Raw genomic sequence first — 19,421 nt, 5'->3', positions numbered from 1 at the left:
TGGTCAGTGTCAGGAATTGTGGGGCAGCTGCTGGAAGACTGTGAGGGTCAACATAGGTCACACGATATTTACACTTGCCCTACGTTGACCGCAGTATACTGCCCATGGCTCGTTCAGGGCGGTGGCGTTAGTGTGTTGCCGTCATTGGGTGCTGACATCGGCAACAGAGAAATCTGAGTACAGACATGCACAACTAGGTCAACGCCAAGCGACTTACATCAACCTAGCTTTGTAGTATAGACCAGGTCTTAGAGTGTCGGAAAAAAACATCCAGTTACCAACGCTGTTACAAAGAACATTCAGTGCTGCATGATTAGGTTCTTCTGGGTCCTTCTCCCTCTATTTCATCTTGTAATTCTACACAGAATCCTCCTCCACTGGGCTGCCTTTTGTGAGCAATCCCCTTCAAGAACCATGTGCACAAAGACTAACAGGGTATACGAGGAGCACCGCTTTTCTGTGTGTCTCAAGTGATGCAGCATGAGACCTACAAAGGGCAGCTGAACAGTTCTGGAGCCCAGTGTGAAAACAGAACAGGATCACAGTCCAGGGCCACGAGAGGAACTCGGCTGCACTCCCTCCCCCTGGAAGGCATACAGTGACTGTATTGCATGTTATTTCCACTTGTGCACTGATCAGTGCACTGATTTTTATCTCCGATATTTGGTAATTAATACTTTATTGCATTCTTCAATATCCAACGTATGCAGCATAAAAGAGGGAAATTAGCTATATGCTATGCCGTTTTTTTCTAGTAGTCAGGTGTTGCTGTCAGCAAAAGACATATAATATTTTCTGGGGTTATTAGTTTAACCTAGAGGGCAAACATTATACAGTGCACTCCCAATTATCCAAATAGCCTGGGGGACGTGGATTTGCTTTGGATAATTGGGAGCTGGGATAATCGAGACAGGAGGAGCCTTTCAGCCATTCAGCAGCAGGACACCCTCCGCCCAGGGCTGGGATCTCCTCCTTCCTCCTCCTTGGAGTATTGGCTGGGGGTCGCTGCTCTGCCCCACTGCACCGCCCCACGGCAGGAGGGCTGCAGAAGGCTCCCTGAGGTGACACCCAATCCCTGCAGGCACAAGGGGCAGGGCAGAGTGGATACCCTCTGGCCAGGAACCTGCTCTGCCCTGCCAGGGCCACAGCCTTCCCTGCACCTTGTACCTGCAGAGATCCAGGGTCACTGGCCCTGCAGCAGCATAGGGAGCCCTCTGCAGCTGCACTGTCCTGGCCCTGCTCACTCACGCCTGTGAGAGCGGGGCTGCAGAGGGCTCCCTGCATTGCCGCAGGAGCCATTCAGCGCCAGCAGGGTGGCCTCTCCCGCAGCCAGCTCATCCTCCTCCTTCTCTTTGCAGTACTGTCTGAGGCCCTCTGCTCTATCATCAGAATTCCTTCCTTGTCCCCCAGCAGGAGCTACATGGGGGAGAAGGAAGGAGTTCACATAATACGGAGGTTTGGATAAACAGGAGTTTACTGTATTATGATTTTATTACAAAAAAGTGATAGACCCAGAGCTTCAGCCAGTGTAAACCAGCAGAGCTATATTGACTGTCCCAGAGTATCCAGTGCTGCGGTCCTTGCACACCAGAACTCCCTCTAACCTTTATAGGAGATCTGGCTGCACGGGAGTCAGGAGCTTTTGAAAAGCCCAGGACATTTAAATGGTGGGGGCACATAACAGCCAATCAGCTAACCTGATCCCCCAGCCAATGGGAAGGCGGTAGACCTAGGAGACGGGAAGAACATAAGAACGGCCATACTGCGTCAGACCAAAGGTCCATCCAGCCCAGTATCCTGTCTACCGACAGTGGCCAATGTCAGGTGCCCCAGAGGGAGTGAACCTAACAGGTAATGATCAAGTGATCTCTCTCCTGCCATCCATCTCCACCCTCTGACAGACAGAGGCTAGGGACACCATTCCTTACCCATCCTGGCTAACAGCCATTAATGGACTTAACCTCCATGCCACCATCTTGCCATGCATGCAGTCTCACACTCCCTCCCACCACTTCAAGGCACCGTGTTACATTCCCTGCAGTCCATCCAAGACCCCGCCTCCCATTGACTGTGGAGGAAGAGGGGACATTGCATGCAAGTTTGTAATAAAATATTTAATAAGCAATTAGCTCTTTCCTTAAAATCATAATGATCACTTTTTAATTAAAGTTATTTCTACCTCGCAGATAATCTCCCAAGACTTGCTTCATTAAATTTCCTCATTAAGTCCCAGCTTTCCAGCAAGAATTCTTACATTTGCTTTGTGTGATATATTCGATCTGCTGATTATCTGGCAACTTTTACAGACCCATGATTATAGCTGCCCTTTCTTTTCTGAGCCTTAATCCTAGATACAGCACAAGTATATTTATTTATTATAGATTTATAACAATGCTAAGAAGAAGACCAACACATATGCTCTACAGTGCCCTTGACATAGCTTAAGAAAACATCCTAAGTGCAGCAATGTAAAATAAACACAAATTCCCCTCACACAATTATAGGTCTGCCCACACTCCACCCATTTCGCCGCATTTTTCAAACACCTGGGGGAAAAGATGGACCTTGCAACTCATCTGTTCTTTTTTATGTTATTTGGGAGCCATAAAGAGAAACCATGTAAGCAAATAAAAAGGCTGGTAATCAAAGGTGACATTTCTTAGATTGTAAGCTCATTGGGGCAGGGACTGTCTTTTTGTTCTGTGTTTGTACAGCACCTGCCACGGTGGGGTTCTAGTCCATAACTGGGGCTCCTTCGTTTTACCGCAATAAATAAATTAGCAAACCAGATCAGATATCAAGGTCCATCCAACAATATAAATGTTACTCACATGGTAACTGATAATAGGGTACAAATGGCAACAGAAAACAGTAAACTTTACCTTTATTTATTTCAATACATTTCAGTTATGGGGACTATATTGCCAAGTAATTTACATTATCGATTTCAGACCAGTAAATTTTTCCATAATGAGGATGTCTTCATTTGTTCAATCACAATCTGATAGAAGGCATGCTAGGCACCCGCCATTAGTGGAATGAAGTGCCTGACTGTGATCAACAAAAACTCTAAATAGGATTGACCTTTTCATCCAAGTGTTCATAACTAGCTCTTATTTTTAGCTGTGTTTCAAAACAGAAACATCAATGCTGCAGTGGAACACACCTTCAGAATGAACACCAGCTTCCTCATAAACAGTTGGGAATCATCTGGCCCCTGAGGGTTGTGTGGGACAATACACGTGGCAAAATCAGTGTGCATCAGATGGCAGATGCTGAATGTCTAGTCAGATGATAATGATTCTTCAATTGTAGTTCAGGGCTGGGGTATTTTGGAGGTTTGGGGTTTTTTGTTTGTTTTTCGAAAGGAAGATATAAGTTAACCTGGCCTCATTTTAGCACATAGAGTCATCAATTCACATGAAGATCTTGTGTGTGCACCGGACGCTATTTTCTCAGACATTCAGGAGCTTCTGTATGGACCGCGTATGATGGTATGGTGCTCACCTAGTGGAACGTGACCAGGAAATGGGGCACTTCCAATCGGTTCAAAGAGCTTCAGATTCTCCCACAGGAGCACAGACAGGCCAGGGAAGGGGCAGCTTGCTCCCAGCAGCAATAACCCACCCAGAAGCCTCCCCTGCATGCACACACAAAGACCAAAAAATTGTCCTGTGACCCACCAGACTTTGTTGACATATCTCACAAGCCTTTGGGGCCAGCAGAGGCATGTGGGTTACGGTGGGTCACAGGAAGATTTTTCAGCCATTTTGTGCGTTGTGGAGCCAAAGGAATGGAGAGCCAGCCTGGGGTAGAAAAGGCCCCATTATTATTTACTTAGGCTAGGTCTACACTACTGCTTGAGTCGAGCTAACAGACTCAAGCAGTAGTGTAGACTTAGCCTAAGTAAATAATAATGGGGCCTAGAGGACTAAGAGCCAAGGTTATTATGGCTACTGTCCTGCTTTTTACTTGAGTTGGTATCCGCTGTAGTTGCTCTAATATGAGAAATGTATGGACTTACGGGATCGAAGAGAAGGAAAGATGGTCTTGTAGTCAAGCGATCAGGATTGTATCACCAGCTCTGACATGAATTTTTGGGGTAGATCATCTCACTGGGCCTCCATTTCTGTAAAATAGGGATGATAATATGTCTCTCTCTTACAGGGGTATTATGAGGTTAATTAATTAGCATCAGTAAGGACTTTCAGAGAGTCTAGGCTGGAAGGTGCTACAGAAATGGGTTTGTTGTGGAATTGTTTCAGGCTAAATAAAGTTTTTGTTTTCAAACAAACAAACTCTAGGTCTGGCTCGGCAAACTCTAGGTCTGGCTCGGCAGTGGTGGGAGAATGAGCTGGCATGCAAAAGATTGGGTGCTGGGCCCAGCTTGGCAAGAGATGGAAGCGCTGCATCATTCACGTGCAGCTGGGTGGATAGGAGGAGAGGAAGATGAAAGAGCATGTAATTTATTCCTAGATTTTAAAGCCAGAAGGGACCACTAGATCATCTAGTCTGACCGGCTGTATTGCACAGGCTATAGAATTTCACCCAATTACTACTGCACTGAGCCCAATATTTGGGGTTGGCTAAAGCATACCTTCCAGAAAGGTTTCAGAGGAACAGCCGTGTTAGTCTGTATTCGCAAAAAGAAAAGGAGTACTTGTGGCACCTTAGAGACTAACCAATTTATTTGAGCATGAGCTTTCGTGAGCTACAGCTCACTTCATCTGATGAAGTGAGCTGTAGCTCACGAAAGCTCATGCTCAAATAAATTGGTTAGTCTCTAAGGTGCCACAAGTACTCCTTTTCTTCTTCCAGAAAGGCATCCGCTCTGGATTTGAAGACACAAAGAGACAAAGAATCCATTGCTTCCCTTGGTGGTTTGTTCCAGTGGTATCACCCTCACTGTTACAAATGGGAGCTTTATTTTCTAAATTGAAATTATCTGGCTTCAGCTTCCAGCCCTTGGTTCTTGTCATGCCTTTCTCCACTAGATTAGAGAGCCCTTTAGAAGCCGGAACTGAATCCCTGTGAAGGAACTTATACACTGTGATCAAGTCACCTCTTGATCTAATTTATGTAGGACTCTAGCAATGCACTGTAGTCATGGCTGTGCTGAGTGTCTGCATGCAGGCGCTGGCTTGCAGTCCTCCGGCTGCTGAGGGATTGTTGCTGTAACAGCAAAGAGGGACACTAAAGGAGGATGGGAGGCTTGAGAACACAGGCCAGGGAGGGCCCAGTCCTGCAAGACGCTGGGTGCTCTTACAGGACCCGAAGGAACGCCGCACTTTGCAGAGTCGGGCTCCAAGGGCCAAAGTCAGATTCAGTAAGAAAGCGGGTACAAGTTCATTGTACAAAACGGAGGGAATGTGCAAAAAAAGGAAGGGCATTGTGTTTCTAGAGCTCAGTGTGATGTTTTCATGTGCTGCACCTCCTCTCCACATGGCAGTGAGGAGCAGGATGTAAGTTCCCTCTAAGGGTACCCTATTACCAAACAGCAATCGTTTGCTTGTGATAGCGGGCCAGATTCTAGTCTCCCTTCTGCCAGATTGATGTCTTGGTAAATCCAGGGAAGTCTCTGGCCTTACACCACTGGAGGGGAGCTCAGAATCTGGCCCGCCATTTGTAGCCAATAGTGCAGAGCGAACCCCATGACAAGAGATCTGCCCTTTCTCCTGTACACAGGTACCCACCTCCCCCAGCAGCATACAACCTGCAGAGGCGATTGCCTCTCCAGAGGGCCCAGTTCTCCCCAGCGGGGGCTTCCTCCCATGTCACCACATCGTGGCAAAGGCTCTGGGGGAGGCACCCACTTTCCAAGGCAGCAGGGGATAGCGGGCACCGGGCAGAGACTGGAGGAAGGGAGTGTTGTCTGGCACCTCCCCCCGCCAGGCTCCCAGGGGGTGGCAGCCCTCCCCGCCTGGCCAGGCTGCGAACCCGGCCCCAGTGCGGGTCCCACCCCCGGCCTTGACGCCAGCGCGCTAATGAAATGCTAATACCCGGGCGCCGAGCCGGTCGCTGCCGGCACCAATAAAACCCGGCGCGGAGCCGGGGCTCTGCCCGGTGCCAGTCCGCAGCCATGCAGAGCGCAGCCCCCGCGCCGGCCGCCCCCGCCCTGCACCTGCTCACCTCCTACTTCATCGACAGCATCCTGGGCCGGAGCCCCGCCGCCAGGCGGCAAGGTGAGCGGGACCCTGCCCGGGAGCAGCCGGGGCGAGGCGCCCTGCCAGCCTCACCCGCCGGGGATCGATGAGGGGATCGGGGCGCCCTGCCAGCCCCCACCCGCCGGGGTGGATGGGGGGGATCGGGGCGCCCTGCCAGCCCCCACTCGCCGGGGATGGATGGGGGGGATCGGGGCGCCCTGCCAGCCCCCACCCGCCGGGGATGGATGGGGGGGATCGGGGCGCCCAGCCAGCCCCCACCCGCCGGGGATGGTTGGGGGCACCGGGGCGCCCTGCCAGCCCCCACCCGCCGGGGATGGATGGGGGGGATCGGGGCGCCCTGCCATTCCCCACCCGCCGGGGTGGATGGGGGGGATCGGGGCGCCCTGCCAGCCCCCACTCGCCGGGGATGGATGGGGGGGATCGGGGCGCCCTGCCAGCCCCCACCCGCCGGGGACGGGTGGGGGGGGGGATCGGGGCGCCCTGCCAGCCCCCACGCGCCGGGGACGGATGGGGGAGATCGGGACGCCCTGCCAGCCCCCACCCGCCGGGGATGGATGGGGGGGGGATCGGGGCGCCCTGCCAGCCCCCACCCGCCGGGGACGGATGGGGGGGGGGATCGGGGCGCCCTGCCAGCCCCCACCCGCCGGGGACGGATGGGGGGGGATCGGGGCGCCCTGCCAGCCCCCACCCGCCGGGGACAGATGGGGGGGGACCGGGGCGCCCTGCCAGCCCCACCCGCCGGGGATGGATGGGGGACCGGGGCGCCCTGCTGGTTCCCCCAGTGCGGAGCTCCCCGGGGCAGCGCAGAGGCCGGGCCCCCAGGTCATTCTCCCGCTTCTCTCCCTCTCCCCAGGCGGGGACCCCACGGAGCCGCCCGAGCCCCGCCCCGCGCCGCTGGCGGCAGAGAAGCGCCCGGTCCCCGGCGCCTGGGCGGCGGAGGACGCGGCGGAGGAGGACCCGGCGAGGGGCAGCGGCGGCCCGGGGGAGCCGGCGGCCGGTCTCTCCGGCTCTGCCCCCGCAGCCGCGGCCGAGGCGCCGGGGCCGCTGAAGCGGAAGCAGCGGCGCTATCGCACCACGTTCAGCAACTTGCAGCTGGAGCAGCTGGAGCGGGCGTTCCGCAAGTGCCACTACCCCGACGTGTTCACCAGGTAGGAGCGGGGCCGGGCCGCTCCGCCAGGGGCCACCCCGCCCCAGCGCGGCCCGGCCCAGCCCTTCCCAGCAGCCCTGTAGGGCCAGATGCCGGGCGACGCTGCCCTCCTTTGGGAGCATCGGGCCCTGACTGCGCGCTCTCCCCCAAAAGTTTCGACTGGGTCCAGGGGGCTTCAAAGAGAGATTCCTCCCCCGAGGCAGCGGGGCCAGACCTTGAAATGGTCACTGCCCTGTAAATGCCACTCTCGGGTGCAGGGAATAAACCAGACTGAATGAACCCAGGGTATGTAACGACAGGGAGCCCCCAGGAGAGCGAACAGTGAAAGGATAGGAAAAGCACTTGAAGCAATGGGGAATAGCTCAGGGATGGACGGTAATCGCCAGCTTTAGAGGAAGAGCCGGAGCACATGCGATTCCGCGCTCGCATGAAGTGGGAATCAAGGTGAAATCAGGGCACGATGGTGTGCGAGGGGGTCTCAGATCTTACATCCCCTTACTGCTGTCTCAGCGGTCCTAATGCAGTTACCGGGGTGTGAGCTGGGGGGGTGTAAAAACCTCCCAGTTGAATGTGACTGTTTATATATTCTCAGACTGGGAGGCACTATGCAGCGGCTTCTAGATTAGAAATCACCTGTAAAGAGCAGGGGATCTGATTTGGCTTTTAATGAGCTCTCAAAAAGAAAAGGTGGACTTGTGGCACCTTAGAGACTAAGAAATTTATCTGAGCATAAGCTTTCCTAAGCTACAGCTCACTTCATCGGATGAACTCTCAGTGTGTGATGGGGCCTGATGAAGCCAACCCTTTTTTGTGACTAAAGATTGAAATACTAAATGATATTTGGCTCTTCTGCAGAGAGGAGCTAGCACTGCGTCTGGATTTAACAGAAGCCAGAGTTCAGGTGAGTAACAGGTACTAAAGAACAGGGACCTAGTGTTGACGGAATACACTGCCTTTTGATATGTATAAATATTCTTAGCTTAAAATTAAGTGTTAAATGTTTTCTTCAGTGCTGTTGGCTTTTTTACTTTTCCAGCTCACTCAGGTTGAGAAGTGTTGCTGTAAAGGATGTAAAAAAGCTAGCAGCTGTTATTCCATATTATCCGACAAAAGAGGACCAAATGCGATCAGAGCTTTGAATTTAAAAGAAGGAAGGAGGAGACGTTTTTAGTATCCCACCCCCCCAAAACCAGAAACGTCAAAATAAAATATAGTAATTGTCAGATATAATATCAATACATTTCAGCAAACAATAAATGATCATTTAAAATAGGCTTTGCATCTTGTCTAAACCAGTGGTTCTCAGCCAGGGGTACATATCGCTGAGGGTACGCAGAGGTCTTCCAGGGGGTACATCAACTCATCTAAATTTTTGCCTAGTTTTATAAAAAGCACTAGCAAAGTCAGTATAAACTAAAATTTCATAGAGACAATGACTTGTTTATACTGCTCTATATACTATACACTGAAATGTAAGTACAATATTTATATTTATTTTATAATTATATGGTAAAGATTAGAAAGTAAGCAATTTTTCAGAAATAGCGTACTGTGACACTTGTGCTATTTTTAATGTCTGATTTTGTAAGCAAGTGGTTTTTAAGTGAGGCGAAATTTAGGGGGACACAAGACAAATCAGACTCCTGAAAGGGGTACAATAGTTTGGAAAGGTTGAGAGCCACTGGTCTAAACTATTTAAACATCTGTTTATGGATGTAGAAGTGGATTTGAAGGAGTTGTGTGCATATTGTTTAAATGCTATTTTATATTTAAATCTTAAAGTTCTGAAACAAGCCAACAAAAGTCTAAAGATTCACAGAAAAATTTGATGCTTTTTCACTATAATTTCCTCCACCGGAAAAAATATTTAAAAACAGAATTGGGGACAATAGTATTGTGTCGGAGTTCAGAATGTAGATACATTTGTAATTGTCTGACATTTGTCAGCTAGTGTTGCAACTGCACCGATATTTGTTTTTTAAAGAAAGGAGAAATATCCTGGACATGTCCTCCCTTATTAAATCTGAGACAAAACCACTAACCATAACATTTGAGATAGTAGCCTTTTCTAGATGTACACTTAAAAATGCATTTTTACCACTGGTCTGTAATGGTCCAAAATTAAATGCACACTGGCATTTTTAGAAATCTCTGTATTTAGTTTTTGTAAAAGTCCACATTAGCATTGCAAAAATATTCATGCAGTTTCTTTTGCAGTGCCAAAATCTGATGTTTTGGTTTTTGACCAAAACAATAAAAGGACCCAAAATGGTTAGATCGTGTTGTGAACCAATGATTAGTTGAATATTGTGTTCTACATCTAAGCAATTATTTATGTAGTTCACAAAAGTATTCATTTACCATCTCCTGCCCCAATTTAACTTGAAAATGTCTGCACTGTTTTTTAAAAAATGGTTAAAAGATTATTCTGAGACTGAGATGAGAATGTTTACTTGAAAGGAATTTGTATTACTAGGTTGGGCAGTTATAATGGAACATCAGACAAAACCTTAAGCATACAGGTGCAAAGATTGTGTAACCAATCTTCCATACTGCAGTCTTCTAAAGAAGCCTGTCCTTGGTTCTAAACACCCATAATTAACAGTTCCTTTTAAAAAAGTATTAACTCTGGTATTAACTCATTGACTCTGTTAGCTTTAAAAAAAATAGTGTATACATAGCAAACATTAAATCTTGTTAAAAATTTAGTTTCAAACAGATCATTAAGGGTCCAAATTAGCATAAAACCAATCAAGTTATACTAACCTCCGCACATACTGTACATCGGATATTGAATGAATTACTTTGCATGTCAGTCCAGCTGTAAGCTGCAGTCATAACTTGGCTCCTAGCACGTACTGTTCAGTTTTCATGAGTATGATATGCTTTGCAGCCTCTTCCCTGATTTGGCAGGCTTACTCACAGACTCATCTCTGTTTCTCCTCACACTCCACCAGCGGGGCCAGATGCTCAACTTGTGTAAATTGTAGTTCAATTGAAGTCAATGGAGCAATGACAGTTTACACTGGCTGAGAAGCTGGCCCCAGAAGTCTTGAATTTCCTCATCTTTCCATATTTTAACACTTGGACCCAGATCCTTAAAGATAAGTAGGCTAAAATCCATTGATGTCAAGTGGAAGTTAGGAGCCTAAATACCTGTGAGGATCTGGGCCTTGGAGACTGGGAAAGAGAACTTCCAGCCATCAGGGAAAGCTCTTAGACAATTTATATATTACATCCAGTGCTCAATGATTTTATACGTGTGAGCAAGCTTTGTCACCTTTTTCATCTCAACCCCACAGCTAAGTTATTTTATGAACTTTAAGGAAAGAAAATGCCCCCACACACACACACCCCAACATAAATATCACCAATGCTACTAGTAACTAAAATACCGTAACACATGACAGCCACACGTTTCTCCCGTAAAATGAACACGGATGCAAAACTGTTAACCCCACCCATCATTTCCCCAGTCCCATTCTCACCTTCTCATATGGGGCTTGCCAATTGCATGCAGTTGGGTTGCACTGTTCGATGTCTTTTTTGAGACATTGGCATACGGCAAAAGGGATCATGTTGATGATTTGAACCCAAGCTTCCTATGAATGTCATCAAAAAGAACAGAACTTTCAGTGGCATAGCCACGTAAGAGTACTAGGCAAATATTGAGAGGAAAGATATTCCAGCATCATAGAATTCAAGGCCAGAAGGGACCATCAGAGTATCTACCCTGAGCTCTTATATATCACAGGTCATCACCACCACTCAGCACCCATACATGAAACCCAACAACTGAGATGAGACCCCAGTATTACAGCCCTCAGGAGGCTAGACTCTTATGAGTCATAGGCAGAGTGGTTTGGTTGCTAAAATGAGATGGAGGTTCAATTCCCTGCTCTGCCATAGACAAGTACCTTGGGCAAGTCACTTGGTCTCTGGGTCTCATTCCCCCAACTGTAAAATGGACATAATAGCTCACCCGGGTATTGTGAGGATAAATACACTAAAGATTCTGAAGTGCTCAGATAGCAGGGTATGTTTACAGACCATTTTAAAATATACTGTAATGGTATCTTCCTGACCTGCTCAAAAGTAACTCTCTGTGACGCTAATTTAACGCAGAGTTGTCATATCTGAGGCAGCAGAACAGCCCATTGCTTTTCAAACTGATATTTGCTTCTCTGGAGAGACACCTGCTGTACCTCTTCCTGGGGCAGTGGTTTTTATACACACAGCCAGATAAAATGGGGAGCAGGCACAATATTTTCTCTTATCGGAGTCAGCAGAAACTGTTGCATTTCATTGAGTCCTAATTGGAAGTGACCCTGCAAGAAAGAAAAATGGACAACTATCTTATTCCCATCTCATTCCAGAATGCACCACGTATTTCAGCTATTTCTCCCACCTAGAGAGATTTCCCATGTAACCTCTTTGAAAATGCTTCCCAGGGGACCCATATATTTTTCTATACCATGGGAAAGGAATGATAGGAAAGTCTGGTAAATCCTGTCCTGCTTGGAAGCCATCCTTTATGGACTTCCAGCAGCATTTTTGTTTGAGTCCATACTTCGCTTCTGTTAACAGGCTTGTTTCTCATTATTAGGGTAGATCATTGGTCTGGGGAGAAAAAATAGGAACATCTTAAAAAGTTCTAACCTGAAAAAGTTCGAAACATCAACTGGTTGATTCGTCACCATGGGTATCATTGGTAAAGCACTCACTTATAAAGTAATAAGGATTGCTGCAAACTGAACATCGTTGTGATATTATTTGCTAATAATCCCGAGATCAGTCTCAGCAACAAAGATACACTATGGCTAATCACAAATAAAATATAACTTGTTTTTTATGTATCAGAAAGTGTTTTAATTCACATGATTTTGAGGGGATTTAAAGTCTCCAGAAAAGACTAAATTGAAAACTGACTTTACATTCAGTCAGCTCTTCTCTTAAAATTGCATAGTTAAAGTTTTTAATTATTCTCAAAACACCAAGTACTTCTAAATTTGGATTATGAATGATAATTTCAATTTCTAATGAAATTCTTGGCATAGGAATAACTTTTAGGATACATTCAGAATCTATCAATAATTACAAAAATAACATGCAGTATTTAATATACCCTGGTTTATAGTCCATTCTTGTTAAATTTAAAAACTGATCAAAACTGTAATGACTCCAGGAGTCTACAATTCACTCTTCTTTATTACATACCTCTAACACATTATTCTGAATATATTTAGCCCAAGAGGCTAAACCCTATACATGGCATATTCCATGCTGCAAGTTTGTACACATCTGTGTATAGGTGCAAACTATTCTGGTAACCTGACAGAAATGTAATGATCTAAAAATGTAAAGCTAAATTATTTTTAAAGGCAGTTGAACTCTTCTATTAATCAGTAGCAAAAATACAAATTAGTCATTTTTATGCTTGTATTAAATAATCTAAATGTTATTTATAATAATATAAATGCTAAAGTTTTGAAAGTACTGTCTGTTTATGATGTCACTGTTAAGTAAGATATGTGTTTATGCCCCATTTATCACTCATATTAATGTGAATTTTGCCCAGGCAAGGAGTTCAAGATTGGGATTTTAGACCTAAATAATGGCTTTTAGTGCTGATAGTCCAAATTCAGTTTAGATTTTAAAAGAAATTAGATAAATACAATAATTGATGGCCAATTGAAATCAGTTGTTACACTGGATTTACAGTCTGCACAGCAGACAAGCAATAATATTGGAGTCATAAAAGACAGCTGTATAGATTACATAAAAGTAAATTAAAGGAATTATTTTAACATTTTAAGGTAGCAAACATTTCACTTCTTATTCAGTTTCTCTGTTTGGAGCAGACAGAAAAAAATGCTTAATTAGGTTTCACAACAGTATTAATATATTCTCTCATACACGTAGCACTTGTCTTTTGCTATGTTTAGAAAAGGGGTCAAAATGCTTGTACAGGATAAAGAAACTAGCAACACTGCGAAGTACAATGTTCTTCATCTGCTGCCCAAACGTGAGGCACAAGTGTCATGTAATATTCTCACTACTCTTTTAGTCCTTTGAACTCCATTCTAGGGGGGAGCATTGGTGGCTTAGAGCTAGTGGTTTTATTTTCCTTCTGAGATACCAGCTCTAGGTCCATTTATGATGCTTATTGGCAAGTGATTGGAGGCTGCTATTCAACCAGTAAACCTTGTAAAAATAATTTAATTAAATTTAGCCGACGCCTAAAGCTGAATGAACGCAACTGAAAGTGTCTCTTTCATGCAGCTGGCTCCCATCTGTAGATATAGATTTCCAGCATTTCACTAGTTCAGCTATCCCCTATAAGAAATTTGACCCTTTACAATCTCAGATCTGTTAGACCTTGTGACCCTAAGATTATTTATTGTTCAACACTATTGTGCCAGATTTTGTCAAATGTGCGATATTTTCCATTGTTCACTTCTCGGTTCAAAAACACCAATCTCCTTGCCAACAGACCTAAACACGAAGTGTACGTTAGTTGTCCAGAGGAAAAAGACACCATTATTTTTGCAAAGTCACTAGAGTTTTCACAGAATATTGGTAGCTTTAAAAAAAAAGATCGAAACAAAAGATGTACTCAAATAGTCACTGCTTCTTCAGGTCCCTGTGAATAAGCATTCACAAGACCTATGCCATGTGGGTACCTTATTACAGTATCTTTTCGCTCCTTATTATATATATTGTAATATATTTTAGTGAGGCTGATGCGTGGCCCAATCCTGTCTTCTTTGAACTCAATAGGAGTTTTGCCATTGACTTAAAGGGAAAAGATCAGGCTTGTGATACCAAGGCGAGCAATACATACCGTATAGCAATGTACTCTGGGTATTAACAACTTTTCACTTCTATAGGGCTTTTCTTCAGAAGCTCTTGGCACTTTACAATTATTATTTAAATAAGCATCGAAAAGCTCTTTGTGAAGCAGATGCTAGTATATCTTAACAGACAGGTAAACTAAATCAAATAGAGAGCGCAAACAACTTGCCCAAGATCAGAGCAAGTCAGTGATTCCCAGTCAGCCCTGCTCTAACTCCCAGACCATAGTTGCACTAATATTAGAGACTTCTGATAAAAATAATTACAAAAATGTAATGTGACTCATCAGTCATTTTAAAAATATAATAATTCTCTCCACACACTAGAATGTTTTGATCATCTTACTTGAACAGTTTGGTTTTATAATGCTGCACCTGCAGATGGAAGAAGTGTCTATTTATATCCATATATTTATTTAGCATTCTCTGTAGTAAATATTTACTCCTCTTTGGGGGACTATTAATGTACCAATTAATACAGATCATTATATTATATGAAAACTTCTGCTAATGGCTTATTGAATTTCAGTAGTGGCTAGATATAAAATCTGTGTTAGAGATGATAGGCCCAAACTAAAATCTTTGATCCAAGCCTAGATACAGTTCAGAATTCAGTTTGAATGTATCTCTCTACCTGAATTAGAACATCTCAACATTTGAGAAAATTTAGATTTTTGAATCCTCAGCCTTGGGAGCATTCCTATCTGAGATTCTGGTTTCAGCCCATCTCTGCTGTATACTTCACAATGCATTCTCACCTTAGTGCGCACACATATCTAGGGACCCAAGGGAGAATACTCCAAGACAGAGTCAAAATTGCAAAAAAAATGGTGTGATATCAGTTGTCAGAGTAGATTAAATTCTAGTCTCACTTCTCTGTTACTTTTTAATATACTCCATAGGCTAAAATAATTAATAGTGCAGCCTTGCAAAGAGAAGTTGATATAATAAACAGTTTACTGTACAAAAGTACACTGTACAGTAGACTCCTTACCATCCAAAGCCCTGTGTCTAAGAAACTACCAGCATGTCTCCCTGTTTTATTGACTCCTGGTTACCAGATCTCTCAAGTATCTGAATATATTTGGTGTCTTGAGTAACATGGATTTCTATAGTACTATAACAAGGTTAATCAGTTTCACATAACTATATATGACATCAGTTTGAGTCATGGCAAGTAATAAGAGCATCTAAAAAAAATTTTAAATACTGATCTATGTAGTTAGTCAGCCAGACTATTAGGCATTTAAGTCACCCTCATGGTTTTGATTAAAAATTATTTCAGTTATGATTAAATTGCTTCTTAAATTGCATGGACTGAGGTAGCCACCTTTTGATTTGGAGAGGGCGGGAGGTCATATTTGGAGGCTCAATTAATAAAGGAGTAATAAATTATTAAAAGCTGTTCTCATTGTTTACTGAATAGTCAATAGTTAGAGTCCAACAGGTTATAGATTGCATATTACTATGGCTTATAACCAATAACACCGTTTACTAATATGCCTACAACAGATACTACTCAAATCCGTAAACATGTTTATGACATCTATTAATTAATAATAAACACTTTATAAACAGAACCTTTCTACATAGAAACTGTACTTTTAAAATAAAGGTCACTACTATGCCATGTGCGTCATGGCCTACCATAGCTGATAAAAGCAACAACAAAATCAGTCTAGCTAACCCTTTTGTATTTTCTCTCTGAAGGTCTGGTTTCAAAACAGAAGGGCAAAATGGAGGAAACGTGAAAAAACTGAAATGTTAGGGAACGTTCCAGGACTCTCCTTAACGCATCCATTGGGTCTGTTCTTGGACATTCCATTGAGTCAGTCTCCTCTTCTGGACCATGCATGGAGATCAATGCCACTTTCAACAATAGCTATGCCATCTGTAACTCCAGCATTCAGCCCTGCAAGCTTAGGGCCGTTTGGTCTCAGCAGTCTTGCCTGGACATCTCTCTTCAGAAATCCAGTTTTAAGTCCCCATTTTGGAAGGTACAGAGAGTGTATTTTAAGTATTTTTCTTTTAAACCTCAAGGTTTTTTGTTTTATCTATCCCTTTCTTTTAAACTTTGAGGTGTAAAAGAAAGGGATAGATAATAAGACAAAAAATACCATATTGCCTCTATATACTTCTATGATATGCCCACATCTTGAATACTGCATGCAGATGTGGTCACCCCATCTCAAAAAAGATATATTGGAATTGGAACAGGTCCAGAAAAGGGAAACAAAAATTATTAGGGGTATGGAATGGCTGCCATATGAGGAGAGATTAATATGCCTGGAACTTTTCACCTTGGAAAAGAGACGACTAAGGGGGAATATGATAGAGGTCTATAAAATCATGACTGGTGTGGAGAAAGTAAATAAGGAAATGTTATTTACTCTACTCCTTCTCATAACACAAGAACTAGGGGTCACCAAATGAAATTAATAGGCAGCAGGTTTAGAACAAACAAAAGGAAGTATTTTTTCACACAACACACAGTCAACCTGTGGAACTCCTGGTGAGAGGATGTTGTGAAGGCCAAGACCATAACAGGGTTCAAAAAAAGAACTAGATAAGTTCATGGAGGATAGGTTCATCAATGGCTATTAGCCAGGTTGGGCAGGGATGGTGTCCCTACCCTCTGTTTGCCAGAGGCTGGGAATGGGCAACAGGGGATGGATCACTTGATGATTACCTGTTCTGTTCATTCCCTCTGAGGCTCCTGGCATTGGCCAATGTCGGAAGACAGGATACTGGGCTAGATGGACCTTTGGTCTGACGCAGTATGGATGTTCTTATGCAGTACAATAGCTTAATAGCAGTAAGCAATTCACAGGTGCCTTAAATAAATGTGTGTTCCAGTGTTACAGTATGGATTCTGTCTATTTAAAGGAATAATATAAAAAGTTATTTAAAAGGCCAGCTCCCACATGTCTTACTCACTGGGACAACTTGAGTAAAATAAGCAGGATTTGGCCCTAAATTAGCTGTAAACCCTAGTGAAAGTCATTCAACATAGTTACTGTTTAAAGTGCAGTTGTGCATGTTGGGTGAAATCCTGGCCCCATTGAAGTCAGTGGGCCCTTGTCTTCATGACAGACTGTTCTAATGTAGACCGACTATGGACTCTAGTCTGATCTCGTATATACAGGTGTATATTTCACATGCTAAAATCTACGACAACAGATATAGATATGAGCTCTCGAGGTGGCTCTACAAAACAGAATTGTACTGGATGTTCCCACACAGGGGAGCAGAACATGGCCCCTGTTCCCAGATTGCCAATGACAGAGCTGACATCATTCGCTTTCATTTCAGGGCCATACTTGTACCGTTAACATTTCCTTTACTGAAGACACATGTGCCCAGTCCCAATGGGAGTTTTGCCATTGACTACAATAAGCACAGGGTTGAGTTCAGAGTCTTCTTTCCCAGCCTCCAAGACCTCAGGGGAGATCCTGAACCTGCGTCCATTGTCAGCGCTCCATTGAATTCTGTGGAGCTCTGATGATTTATAATAGCTGAAGATCGGCTCCTCAGTCTCGCTTGCTCCAAGTGCTGAAATTAAACAACCGAAAGCTGCTGCTGTGTTAGCACTGTATACTCCTCTCCCTCCTGAAATGACAGCCTATATTATAGCCTCCGATTAATGAGCACACCCTTCTGCCATGCATTTTATCCTGCTTTTCACATGAAATAACTTGTCACAACAAATTGGTTGCACAGTGACCTATCTGAAAATTGTTCCCTTCATGAAGTATTCTGATGTTTCCACGGAGCGTGCTGATCTCCCGCATTACAAGGTTTGCTTAGAAAGGATGTAACATGTTAAGAGAGTGACAGCAAATTTAACAAACTGACTTCTAGATAGCTGCATGCAATGCAGTGGTATGAACATCTCTCTTCTATGCTGCATTCACAGTTTAGTAAGTGATATTTATTAGGTGCAATGTGGATTTGCCTATTGTGCTAAAAAAAAAGCTACAAGTTAATGAACAAAAAAATATAAGTTTGGAACAAAGAAGAAGTTTGGTTTAAAAAAAAATTCAACCCAGTTTAGTACTGTGGTTATTAATAAGATAAATATTTCTTCTACAAAATACTTCTAGGTTTGTTACTATTGACTTTTTTTCCCCAAATATAGATTTCTCAATGCTTTAAATCCTCTCATGACAACAGCTTCAGTCTTAATGAAAGCGCCAGGACCCCCATCAGACCCTGCTCTCACTGCCTTCACTGATCCGGCAGCAGTTGAAAGGAAAACGTCGAGCATTGCAGCACTAAGGCTCAAAGCGAAAGAACATTCAGCACAAATCCCTCAATTAAACCTCCTATCCAGTCTTACAAACACTAACAAAGAACTTTGTTAGGAACTTTCCCGCAGACTGCAGTAGCATAGGAGAAAGCAAATGCCTTCTCCCATAAGTGGATCCAGTTATACAGAGGCATATAAAAAAAAACCCCACCCATCCGTAGGTCTTCCATCTGCAAGATGGACTGATGGAAATTTTAATCCTGCTAAAAATAGCTTTCCTTTATTGTAACACAAAATTGTGCGGTCATGTAGCAAATTGATAAATGACTACCTATGGTGAATTTTTGACATTACAAAAGATATACATCAGGAATTGACTCTTCTACATAAATAAAACTAATGTAAAGAACGAGTTTCCTGTGAAACCCCATGATGTACTGGACATTAGCACAACGGTTGAAAATCCTGTGTAGAAATAACTCTGGAGTTTTATAAACAATCCTTAAATCATGTCTCAGGAGGAACTGTGTAACTACAATTGTTTAGACTAGTTAAGAATCAATATATGGTATGTTCTTAATTTAAAGATCATGCTTCACGTTGAAGTACAAATGCCAGTGAAATTTCACAAAGTAAACAGAATGATCAGGAATGAGATGTGAAATATTTTGAATTTTGGGCTTTGATTCAAAACTAGGTTTGTACAAAATGTATCTTGTTTCAAACTAAAATAAACAAAAATAGTTTGCCTATATGTTCAATGCGGCAATGTTTTAATAATTATATCCTAAGCTTTAGTCTTTGACGATAGATCACTTTGTAAAATGAAAGTTGTGTCCTGTAAGAAATAGTTGTTTCTGTGCAGTAAATTGTGTGTAATTCAATATATATCGGTGAGTAGTTACTAGTTTTAACCGCAAGGTTTCTGGCTGTTTTTAGTGTGACTGGTGGCAAATAGTAGCAGACCATTATCATTAAGTTAACTCTCATTATTTGTAAATCTCTTT

The 19,421-nt window shown here is 43.8% G+C and overlaps 1 protein-coding gene and 1 long non-coding RNA gene across 2 annotated transcripts in view; one reads left to right on the top strand and one right to left on the bottom strand.

The window, feature by feature from the left end:
- LOC142073301 (uncharacterized) overlaps nucleotides 1-4,268 on the bottom strand; it is a 113,952-nt gene extending 109,684 nt beyond the window's left edge. The window contains exon 1 of the long non-coding RNA XR_012670104.1: nucleotides 4,025-4,268. This is a non-coding gene — a long non-coding RNA (uncharacterized LOC142073301). The remainder of the gene's footprint in view (nucleotides 1-4,024) is intronic.
- Nucleotides 4,269-5,911: 1,643 nt separating this feature from the next.
- On the top strand, nucleotides 5,912-19,168 carry ESX1 (ESX homeobox 1). Its single transcript, XM_048865221.2, has 5 exons — nucleotides 5,912-6,182; nucleotides 7,018-7,312; nucleotides 8,167-8,212; nucleotides 15,876-16,162; nucleotides 18,304-19,168. The coding sequence occupies exons 1-5, from the start codon at nucleotides 6,080-6,082 to the stop codon at nucleotides 18,527-18,529; spliced, it is 957 nt and encodes a 318-aa protein (XP_048721178.1). The 5' UTR covers nucleotides 5,912-6,079; the 3' UTR covers nucleotides 18,530-19,168.
- The last annotated feature ends 253 nt before the right edge of the window (nucleotides 19,169-19,421 follow it).

This window comes from Caretta caretta, chromosome 9 (genome assembly GCF_965140235.1).
Source record: "Caretta caretta isolate rCarCar2 chromosome 9, rCarCar1.hap1, whole genome shotgun sequence".
Classification (NCBI taxonomy): Eukaryota; Metazoa; Chordata; order Testudines; family Cheloniidae; genus Caretta; species Caretta caretta.
This window is presented reverse-complemented; position numbering and strand designations above follow the sequence as displayed.